This window comes from Ascidiella aspersa, chromosome 7 (assembly GCF_963924565.1).
Source record: "Ascidiella aspersa chromosome 7, kaAscAspe10.2, whole genome shotgun sequence".
Classification (NCBI taxonomy): domain Eukaryota; kingdom Metazoa; phylum Chordata; class Ascidiacea; order Phlebobranchia; family Ascidiidae; genus Ascidiella; species Ascidiella aspersa.
In genome coordinates, this window is record NC_139453.1 from 9979562 (window position 1) to 9991778 (window position 12217).

A 12217-nucleotide genomic window follows, 5' to 3' on the forward strand; every position below is an offset into this window, starting at 1 on the left:
TCAAAGAAGTGTGGGGAACAATCAAACGTCAGGTTGTTTAACACAGTGGTCCCTAACTTTTATAGAATTGTGCGTGACCTGATTATAAGCTGGGTAGTACTGTTTCTATAGCGGTCAAGGAAAGCATCTCATATTGTCATAGTTTTAAAATCACCTCTAAAACTGTTAAATTAAAAGTCCCAGTCAAGTCATTTGTGAATTAACTTAAATTCGTCAAGTAAAAAAATAACAAGTTAAGTCCTAATCCAAGTCCTTAGTTGCCCAAGTCAAGTGCCAGTCAAGTCATTATTAGAGCAATCATCTCCAAGTCAAATCACCGATACGATATTAAACTTTTAAACTAATAAAATTGGCAAATTCGTCCGATTATAAGCAATTGTTTAACCAATTAACAAAACAAAAACATGGTGCAAGCAAATTGTTTGCGGTACCAAACTTAGATAAATATGTCACTTTTACCATTAAAAGATTTTTTTGATTTTAACAAAAAACGTTTGACTCTATGACTTATGTCGAAGTAAAGTAAAGCAAACTTTTCATTTTAACAATATGACTTAAGTCCAAGTCAAGTATTTGTAAAATAATGATTTAAGTACACTAAGGTCAAGTCATTGACTTAAATCATTACAACACTGCTAATTTCCCATGTGCTTATACTGTTGTAGATATGTTTGCCCGCAGGTTAAGAATCACTGTTTTTTGTGTGTATATTTGGTGTAAACAACACCAAAAAAGGACATGTTATCCTGGGTGAGTTTACTTACAACCAAACGGTACTTTTCTAACTGGCAGACCGCAACGGTGATATTATAACATGGGAAGGGTCATTTAAAATGCCCAAAAATTGTTGCGCCAATATCGCTCCAGATCTCCTAAACGCAAGCGAAATTGGCGCTTTACGGTGAAATTTGCTGGAGCAATATGTTAGAGTTTTGAATTTATAAAGTTTTTTTTTTTCCTTGACAGCATTACCCTTCCTCTAGAGCAGTGTGGTTCTTATTCATTGGTAACCCGTCGAACCCTTATGTTATTCTGCAAGCGTTCGTCGACCCCAAATTTTCTCTCGCTATTCGTTTCTTCCTCATAGAAGCTGAAACTGGGCATATTTACATTATCAACTTGCATTTGTATAGGTTAAATTGGCCAAACTTTTAATTTATAACGTTACTTCACACCTTGGCACATAAAAGAGATTCGAATTTAGCTTGAAATAACAGCATTTATGTCTCAGTGGACGTTCTCACCGAATCCTTAAAACAACTGCGTCGAACCCCAAGGGTTCGATCGAACCCTGGTTTAGAACCTAGAGTCTAGAAATATAGCCACATGTCCGAACTAATAAATCATGGTTTCAGTGTAGGCTAAGGGTTTAACAATTGGCCCGTTTTGCAAGAGAATACAATGGGCTTAAACTATGAGCGACGTCGAAATTCGCGTTCAACAATCGAATCATCTTCCAATCCATAGAAAACGGCGCTTTGTATAGTCACTATACTGCCTCGTGCGGTAATTACGACGCAAACGACAAACCCGTACAATCAGAGGAATTTCCACAGTTCATTTCCTCATGGTCCGAAACAACTTACCCGAAATTCTTTGTGGAAATTCCATCCTCGTAACACAATCATGTGCTACAAACCTCTTTACTTCCCAACAGAGTTGGTTGCAGTACAGGATTTCCTGTCTTAAATTGTGTATTCACACTGCTTGCCGCTATAGTTTGTATGTATTAGAAATCCCCATCACGGGGCTCGTATAGAATTTTCCAAGCGTCAATTAATCGTCGAATTCAAGTGATCTCAAATTACGCGATTAAATAAAACTTCAAACTATATCAAAATTTACCATCTTATATAGAATAAGGTTGGTGTAGTGGGAGTTAGGAATATGCTATAAGGTATTTTTTCCGAATGCGACAACCGATATTTTGGGCAAAAAGTATTCAATCCGATATCAAATGACGTCATTAATATTCTCAAACACGCGAAATGAATACATTTAAAAGACCAAATTTACTTCAGCCTTAATATGTTTAGTTGCTTATGGTAATTGTTAACCTGCAATATTGGACAAATTAAAGACACTGCGTTGGAAGGAAAATCATGGCTAAAAATTCCGCATTATGACACTTAAGATGATATTATGGACCAAGATAGTGCGAGATGGTTTTATTGTCTGAAAAGTTCATCGTGTTTATTTCCAGACCAAAAGATTAAACTATTTTTCCGTCCGTGCTCATGTTCGTCACTTCAGCTTGAAGGTAGGCCTACAACGCGTATAGACGACGTTCAAACACATTCCAATGTACCAACTTAAACTACTTTACATACAGTTCAACTGTCAGCCCGCAAAAGATAATGATTTGTGCTTCGTGCATTTTTTGTTGATTCGGTCGTTTAGCTGGGAAAACCAATATTCCAAATCATATGTGTACCCAATCGTTCAGGGTTTCATCCGGTCTTGATCCGGCCTTTTTTTAAAGTTTCGCGATCCCTCTGTTCTGGACGTCACGAAAATAATAAATTCATATCATATGACGTCAAATTTCTATTTCTTGGTGATTGGAAAACATTGAGCCTTTATTATAAAACAGCAAAGGCGTTCGTCTCAGTTCACTGCTATATGTTTCTGGAAGTGGAATGGGTGGACCCATACTTCCACATAATAACAATGCTTACCCACTTTCGTACCTTGATACCACCCTTGTGAAACTTAATTCGACTGGCACGATGCTCGAATCAAGTTTGCAGATCTTTTTAGGGGGATTTGGTGATGGACGTAGGGGTGGGGTTTGGGCTTAGGTAAAATGTTGTATAGGCCTGATTCAGCTCATTTAGGTCTTATTCAGACGGGTATAACGACCATAAGGTATAATTCTGAGTCTTATTCCAAATTGTGTTTTATTCCGACGTTGATGTTCTTCTTATTTCAATCTTATGACTGGAGTCCAGGGGAAGGCCCAATGATAAGCTTCGTCAAAGCGTCGGTCCTGAAAAGTTGTTTGCTACACGGAGGGAGTTAAACAAAATAATCGTACAATATTATTTGTCAAAAGTAAATGTCCTGAAATTGTGCCGTTGTTTTGTCAAAAAAAAATGTTATTACATTGTGAGATACATTGCCTAAACGTACATTGCACTTTCCTGTTTCGTTCATACGATACAAAGAGGCACTAGCGATAAAGGAAATAATAATTATCCGGTTGATTAGAAATACAATAATTTGGTTTTAAGAAAATTAGTATTATTTTGTTTTTCTATTTGATCCAAGGCTGTGGCAGATAAACTATGCAAGACAAAGCTGAAAGGAAACAGAGGTGGAGTTGAAAAGTATTAGCTGTTGTTTGTTTAACAATCAATGCGTTTAGAGATAATTAACGTTCAATTTTTAAAAACAAAAACTCAAAGTCTTTCTAAATTCAATTTGCCCTTGTTTGATTGAAATTGCCAACTGAAAGCTAGAGAGACACGATTTATACGAAACTGTGACTGTTACACGCCATAAAGCGTCTGTCTGACATCTTATTTGTGTATGGCGGTCATCATACCGGTATATTGTTACTTTCGCATTGGGTGTTAGAGTTGTTTACGGTACTACTTAAGTCAACATTGCCATACAAAGGATGTTCACATTCGAATGTCAAAAAACGATAAACACGTTAAAATGCTCTAAGTAAAATATTCATTTGGGTAAGATAAGCTGTACGTCTAGTTTTGCACCTTTGTTGAATAACAACTGATCAAAAATAGGCTAGATTGGTGTAAAAAAGATTTAAAAAAATGTACATGGCTTGTATTACTACAAAGTGGCGCTAAGCGTATAGAATTTCAACGTTTTATTTATAGTAGTCCGTTGAGATGGTACTCACGGAGGACTCTGGTATCTCGGTCGCAGTCAGTTGATTGGATTCCCTACTGCAATGCTGGATATGGGCCTCCGAACCAGCCACTTAAATACTACGTAGCAAGGTAGGCCGATTTTAACTTGCGACAGGTATAGCAACGGGCTAATTTATGGTCAGAAATTTTAAGATCTATATTACCGGGAAACGGCTGTCACTGTCTGCGGCGTGCAATGGGATTATTTCGAAAAGTATCAGCTGTGTACATACAGTATAAGGTTATTTTGATACTCTAAAATCACTAAAAACGTACAAAATGAAACCGGTTCCAAAAGTGCTAGGGGAGAATACAGAGTGGTCACGAGGTCGGACCCCCAACTATATATTTTTTTATTTAGCTATTTGGGTTAAACTAAAGGGTTGTCATTAAGCAATTTTATTATAAAATTGGGTTATTTATCTTAATTTGTGCACTTAAAACTATTAGATTGAAATATTTCGCGGTTTTGTTATTTTTTGGTTGAGTTATTGTTCATAATTGGACGAGTTTACCAATTGTAATACTTCAATATTCATCTTTATGTCAAGAATTGACTTGCTCTAATTATGACTTTACTGGGACTTGGCTTGCTGTTAATTCAAAAAGACTTGGACTGAAGTATCACTTGGACTTAACTTGTTTAACATAAACTTGACCGTATTTTTTGCTATATTGCACTGTTCCTTATTATACTAGATGCGTCTGTCTGTTACGAAATTCGAAGTCTGTAAAATGTGATGCATAGTTAATAATTGAATTTCAGAAACCTAACAAAAAGCTAACAAATCAATGGTTTCTATGGGGAAGTGAATTTAGTTCCTCTTTTTAGTTTTCACGTTTCCTTATGATCTCAGATACAGAGAGAAATATGTTAGAATTGTGAAGCAGGATATAAATATTAGAAACGATTTCACAAATTTAGAAACAATTTTGTAAAAATAAAGCTGTATGGGAACACACCTGTTTACTTGACAAAACCCTGAAAGTGATTCTTTTATGTAAACTCAATAAAACAGTTGCTATTAGGGGAATTGCCCACTCTTCAAATAACTTTCTCCTAACGTTTAATTGCTATAGAAATTATAGGGATAGGCATTCCCGTTTACCTGAAGTGAATATAGCAACCATACAAACGATTATAGTGTTGCAATAGTTAGACTCCATTGTCACTCCGACGTCATAATAGCAGGAGCTTAAACCCTCTCACGAAATTTTAATAAGATGTGAGATTTCTTTGTATATAAATGAAGCAAGCATTCCAGATATCCAGTGTCTTTCAAATCCGCCGAACTTAGAACACTATAGTAAAATTAATTCTACCATATTGTTTATTTTTCACAATATAACTTAAGTTTAAAAACGGATTTCAAAACTTAAAAACGTATTTTTTTGTATACGCTTACGGGGTGCGCATGTTTTTACAATAATGATTGTACCGTATCTACAAAATTCCTATATTATCGGATCAGAGCCATCCCCGATGCCATGTGGTAATACCGGTATTCGTCCCACAAAATGGGTTGATATCAGTGGCCATCATGCGATTCCAAACTAAAGTATAAGCATTTTAGCCAATATTTGTGCCCAAGTACAGGATGTGTTACCTCAAAAGTCCTTATATATTTCTCAGTTGATATTAAATTAACAGTTGAAGGTAAGTATGTTTCTAACGCGTAGGATATATTCTTACTATAATCATTACTTTCGTTGCTGAGCAGTGCTAAAAGTTCAAGTTCTTTTGCCAAAAAGCCCTAGTCTGACTTTACAAACGGAACAAGGGGAAAAGATATTCTGCTCAAAAACATGTGTTCGGAAAACTAGTTCAAAGCACATCGTTACGAATTACGCATAAGTCACAAAACAAGGGTTCTTTTTTCACAACGTAATCTTGATGCAAAGCCAACAAGTTAACGACAAATATACACATTTTGTTCATGTTTAAAAGTATTTTGTCCGCCAAATGTGCGATTACAGCTAGACGGAATTCGCTTGGTCGGTGTTCACATCCTTCTCTTCTCCGAAGAAAGCCTGGTCGCCATCATCTGAATCTCCCGACAGATACCTCACTGTCAAACGTGTATACTGACAGCGACGACAGACACCTGATGTTCAGAGAAACATATTTAGATTGGTAACCTATACTAAGGCTAAGCTAAGGTCAAAAAAATTATTGTGTCCGGTCACAAGAAATTTAACAGGCAAAAAAACAGCAAACGCATTATCACTTGTATTAAATACATTCTTTGAGCAGTTTTTATTTACAGCAATTTTATTTGTTGCCTTTGAAGAAATGAGTAAGGTTTATAACCTTAATAATTAAATGTCCGATTTGTTGAATAACAAATATCTTCAAGAAACTATCGTTTGATTGCGAATTACGATGCTGAATATTTATTATGAGCATATAGTGCGTTAATATAAATTAAATTCTCTTACGCTATTTGGACAAACAAAAAGGTGAATCCCCCAATCGGACTGCGCATCGGACAATTAACTGATATCAGGCTTTTTAAAATAAAAACCAAACAAGGATTTCTCTCATGAAAGCGGTATTGTGTGGTTCTAAGGTTTTGTGACCCTTTCTACGACTTACGGTAGAATTGGCGCCGGTATACAGAGCATATTTCTCCATTCATCGACTTGCAATTATGCACAAGCTAGAAAATTAAATAACGGTTAAAAAAACACTGTAGGAAAATAAAAACAAGTGTTTCATGGTCCCCTCTCTCTCCATCCCTCCCTTAATTAAGCGGGCCAGCACCTTTTATTGCCAAACATACGATCCCTAAACTACATTACAATAAACTGAAAATATAATATTCTTTACAACTGGAGTGCAGCTAATGAAAGGTCTATAATGTTTGAAGAATACTTTAGAAAACTTTTTACGTTTGTTTTGTTTTAAAGGGCGTTCCGTGATGCACAAACAGCCGACAGCTAACATCGAGCAAATGGTACATTTTCGATCGACAAACGTTTAATGTAATCGGTTTGGGACTATTAGTGATGTGGCCTACGTGGTAAAAAACAACCAATGAATAAAGCTTCCAGCGCTTTACCTTCACCAAACACTAAGCAGTGGTGTTTCGCTGAGGGCTGAGATTTTAACCTGTTGTCCAAAAGACCCAAGTGACTGAGTGCGCTTGGAAAGTAAGCCACTCGATATTTAAAATTTAAAGCTTTAATGGATTGAATTGCGCCGTTTGGTAACAATTTGAAAATGTAGAACTCGAATTGTTTTAACTCATCCGGATTTTATTAAAACAACAGAAATTGCAGTGTTGACATTTTCCCTGGCAAGCTAATGAGCTTAACCGTTAAAGTATATTGTCCTAATTTGGCTTTCGCTATTAGTTTTTTAAACAGGACAAAATGGACTGTCATTAAATGTGCTTAGGTAAAACCTATATGAGATTTCATTGCCATTTATCGGAACGTGTAGCAGTACGGTACACTATAAGTCCCAAACAAGTGTAAAAGTTACCAAAAACATATTTTGAGAATTTCACCCCTTTTTTCACGGTAGAATACGTATATGTTTTGTCCTTATCACACCAAGTATTTTATATATAGTTCTGTCATACTTGATTAAAGAGGCTCTGGCAAAAATATCGGTGACATTGTACGGTGTAACGCCTTCTTCTTCTTCGTGAACCAACAGCGCTTGTTCCTATTAACAAAAAGGTAAACTTTAATTCAACCAATTCAAATGAGACATGATTTTTTATGGTGATAGAGGACAACGTGTTATTTTATGTTTGCAAAAAAGTATGCGTCTTTATGTTTTACATAAAAAGTATAGCATTTCCAACACGATAAAATTGTACTAGTTTTAACTTGTCTCTGCAAAATGTTGGTTACCCGACAGGAATTTTTGAGACTTACCAAGCACAATAACAACTATCATCATTAACAGGATCAATGCCCTTGCAGCCATTTTAGTTGTTTCCTTTTTAAACACAAAACTATACAGGATACTTGACACTTCAAACAAAAATGTTTGTTCAAAGTTAGTCTACAACAGAAGACCTAGTTTATTATCAGTGACACCATTGATATTTCGGCTCGCAAGAGTGTGACCTGTTGCCTTTTTGTCGGTCCCGATTGTTTATAACAGGGGTCGGCAACCTTTTTCAAGTCGCGGGCCACAACCAAACTCAGAAAGATCTCTGCGGGCCGCACAAAATGTTAACTAAGAATTGTGAATACGTTTTCCGTGAAGGACTTGCCATTCGACCGCTTTTCCACGGCGTAAAGAAGCAGCTTTCCACGGCGCAACCTAAAGAAGCGCTAATCTAGGTGAAAAAACACCATCAAAACGTAAACAAACCGGACGCAGAACGATGATTCGCGCAAAATTTTCGCACTTACATGGTTAAAATAGTCAAAAAGTATGTAAAATAGCCTCGTGTCTAATTTGTCAAAGAGGCGGGCCGTATGAATTACATCGGCGGGTATAGGTTGCCGACCCTTGGATTATAATATAGAAGCTAGAATGCCAAACGATTTTCTGTACTGCATTACTTAGAAATATAAAACTATTCTACAAAGCTGCCCGAGAACATTTTGAAACGACGCCTATTTATAGCAACACAAAAAAGTAATCTTATGTTTTCCAACGTTGATAACCAATCCTCCAGTTGGTGAGCGTGCGTATTTATAATGGAAACTGATAAAGATAGTTTATTATGCTGAACTAGTAATCATAAACTTGGTTAGCTTTTCAAGTAAACCGCTTTTAAAATCCAGTTCACCAAACGACAATAACAAGTTTCCAAACGTTTCGCGAGGTTTTTTTCGAACTAACTCACGTCAGAGTTTCTTTAAAATAACTGGTTTAAATTCGACGCAGGCCCATTTATAGCGAATAACATCCTCTGGGGCGTCATTAGGTTTCAAAGAAGTGTGGGGAACAATCGAACGTTAGGTTGTTTAACACAGTGGTCCCTAACTTTTATAGAATTGTGCGTGACCTGATTATAAGCTGGGTAGTACTGTTTCTATAGCGGTCAAGGCAAGCATCTCATATTGTCATAGTTTTAAAATCACCTCTAAAACTGTTAAATTAAAAGTCCCAGTCAAGTCATTTGTGAATTAACTTAAATTCGTCAAGCAAAAAAATAACATGTTAAGTCCTAATCCAAGTCCTTAGTTGCCCAAGTCAAGTGCCAGTCAAGTCATTATTATAGAGCAATCATCTCCAAGTCATCAGTTACCCAAGTCAAGGGCCAGTCAAGTCATTGTTAGAGCAATCATCTCCAAGTCAAATCACCGATACGATATTAAACTTTTAAACTATTAAAATTGTCAAATTCGTCCGGTTATAAGCAATTATTTAACCAATTAACAAAACAAAAACATGGTGCAAGCAAATTGTTTCCGGTACCAAACTTAGATAAATAGGTTAATTTTACCATTAAAACATTTTTTTAAATTTTAACACCAATCATTTGACTCTATGACTTATGTCGAAGTAAGTAAAGCAAATTTTTCATTTTAACAATATGACTTAAGTCCAAGTCAAGTATTGGTAAAACAATGATTTAAGTACACTAAGGTCAGGTCATTGACTTAAGTCATTACAACACTGCTAATTTCCCATGTGCTTATACTGTTGTAGATATGTTTGCCCGCAGGATAAGAATCACTGTTTTTTTGTGTATATTTGGTGTAAACAACACCAAAAAAGGACATGTTATCCTGGGTGAGTTTACTTACAACCAAACGGTACTTTTCTAACTGGCAGACCGCAACGGTGATATTATAACATGGAGAAGGGCCATTTAAAATGCCCAAAAATTGTTGCGCCAATATCGCTCCAGATCTCCTAAACGCTAGCGAAATTGGCGCTTTACGGTGAAATTTGCTGGAGAAATATGTTAGAGTTTGAATTTATAAAGTTTTTTTTTTGACTTGACAGCATTACCCTTCCTCTAGAGCAGTGTGGTTCTTATTCATTGGTAACCCGTCGAACCCTTATGTTATTCTGCAAGCGTTCGTCGACCCCAAATTTTCTCTCGGTATTCGTTTCTTCCTCCTAGAAGCTGAAACTGGGTATATTTACATTATAAACTTGCATTTGTATAGGTTAAATTGGCCAAACTTTTAATTTATAACGTTACTTCACACCTTGGCACATAAAAGAGATTCGAATTTAGCTTGAAATAACAGCATTTATGTCTCAGTGGACGTTCTCGCCGAATCCTTAAAAGAGCTGCGTCGAACCCCAAGGGTACGATCGAACCCTGGTTTAGAACCTAGATTCTAGAAATATAGCCACATGTCCGAACTAATAAATCATGGTTTCAGTGTAGGCTAAGGGTTTAACAATTGGCCCGTTTTGCAAGAGAATACAATGGGCTTAAACTATGAGCGACGTCGAAATTCGCGTTCAACAATCGAATCATCTTCCAATCCATAGAAAACGGCGCTTTGTATAGTCACTATACTGCCTCGTGCGGTAATTACGACGCAAACGACAAACCCGTACAATCAGAGGAATTTCCACAGTTCATTTCCTCATGGTCCGAAACAATTTACCCGAAATTCTTTGTGGAAATTCCATCCTCGTAACACAATCATGTGCTACAAACCTCTTTACTTCCCAACAGAGTTGGTTGCAGTACAGGATTTCCTGTCTTAAATTGTGTATTCACACTGCTTGCCGCTATAGTTTGTATGTATTAGAAATCCCCACGGGGCTCGTATAGAATTTTCCAAGCGTCAATTAATCGTCGAATTCAAGTGATCTCAAATTACGCGATTAAATAAAACTTCAAACTATATCAAAATTTACCATCTTATATAGAATAAGGTTGGTGTAGTGGGAGTTAGGAATATGCTATAAGGTATTTTTTTCCGAATGCGACAACCGATATTTTGGGCAAAAAGTATTCAATCCGATATCAAATGACGTCATTAATATTCTCAAACACGCGAAATGAATACATTTAAAAGACCAAATTTACTTCAGCCTTAATATGTTTAGTTGCTTATGGTAATTGTTAACCTGCAATATTGGACAAATTAAAGACACTGCGTTGGAAGGAAAATCATGGCTAAAAATTCCGCATTATGACACTTAAGATGATATCATGGACCAAGATAGTGCGAGATGGTTTTATTGTCTGAAAAGTTCATCGTGTTTATTTCCAGACCAAAAGATTAAACTATTTTTCCGTCCGTGCTAAAACATTTAGCCTTTATTATAAAACAGCAAAGGCGTTCGTCTCAGTTCACTGCTATATGTTTCTGGAAGTGGAATGGGTCGACCCATACTTCCACATAATAACAATGCTTACCCACTTTCGTACCTTGATACCACCCTTGTGAAACTTAATTTGACTGGCACGATGCTCGAATCAAGTTTGCAGATCTTTTTCAAGGGGTTTACGCTAAAAGCCTTTTAGACTACATCTAGTTTGATTGCTGTACGTGTCTGCATAAAAGTGAATTTGGAAAATAAGTTGTGTACAATGTGTTTAATATACAGGTAATCAAACCAGCGGCAAACTTTTAAGGCTGAACTAAATCTGATGTTAATGCTGTGGGTGGGGCTAGAAAATGGGTTATAGGGTTGAAATTATTAGGGGATTTGGTGATGGACGTAGGGGTGGGGTTTGGGGTTAGGTAAAATGTTGTATAGGCCTAATTCAGCTCATTTAGGTCTTATTCAGACGGGTATAACGACCATAAGGTATAAGTATGAGTCTTATTCCAAATTGTGTTTTATTCCGACGTTGATGTTGTTCTTATTTCAATCTTATGACTGGAGTCCAGGGAAAGGTCCAATGATAAACTTCGTCAAGGCGTCGGTCCTGCAAAGTTGTTTGCTCACACGGAGGGAGTTAAAGAAAATAATCATACAATATTATTTGTCAGAAGTAAATGTCCTGAAATTGTGTCGCTGTGCTTTAAAAAAATTGTTATTACATTGTGAGACACATTGCCTAAACGTACATTGCACTTTCCTGTTTTGTTCATATGATACACAGAGGCACTAGAGATAAAGGAAATAATAATTATCCGGTTGATTAGAAATACACTAATTTCGCCTTAAGAAAATTAGAATTATTTTGTTTTGCTATTTGATCAAAGGCTGTGGCAGATCAACTATGCCAGACAAAGCTGAAACGAAACAGAGGTGGAGTTGAAAAGTATTAGTTGTTGTTTGTTTAACAATCAAAGCGTTTAGAGATAATTAACGTTCAATTTTTAAAAACAAAAATTTCAAAGTCTTTCTAAATTCAATCTGCCCTTGTTCGATTGAAATTGCCAACTGAAAGCTTGAGAGAGACACGATTTATACGAAACTGTGACTGTTGTACGCCATAAAG

The 12217-nt window shown here is 36.3% G+C and overlaps 1 protein-coding gene across 1 annotated transcript; it reads right to left on the reverse strand.

The window, feature by feature from the left end:
• Positions 1-5735: 5735 nt before the first annotated feature.
• On the reverse strand, positions 5736-7892 carry LOC146137651 (uncharacterized). The gene is made up of 4 exons (XM_083394840.1): positions 7767-7892; positions 7466-7551; positions 6475-6538; positions 5736-5983 (listed from the first exon to the last, which is right to left on the reverse strand). Exons 1-4 carry the CDS (start codon positions 7816-7818, stop codon positions 5856-5858), a joined length of 330 nt encoding a protein of 109 aa, XP_083250966.1. The 5' UTR covers positions 7819-7892; the 3' UTR covers positions 5736-5855.
• Positions 7893-12217: the final 4325 nt, after the last annotated feature.

Coding starts and splice junctions, on each gene's coding strand:
- LOC146137651 (XM_083394840.1), bottom strand. CDS start 7,818: ATGGCTGCAAGGGCATTGATCCTGTTAATGATGATAGTTGTTATTGTG. Junction 7,552..7,766: donor GATAGTTGTTATTGTGCTTG/GTAAGTCTCAAA, acceptor TTTTGTTAATAG/GAACAAGCGCTGTTGGTTCA. Junction 5,984..6,474: donor ATACCGGCGCCAATTCTACC/GTAAGTCGTAGA, acceptor TCTGAACATCAG/GTGTCTGTCGTCGCTGTCAG.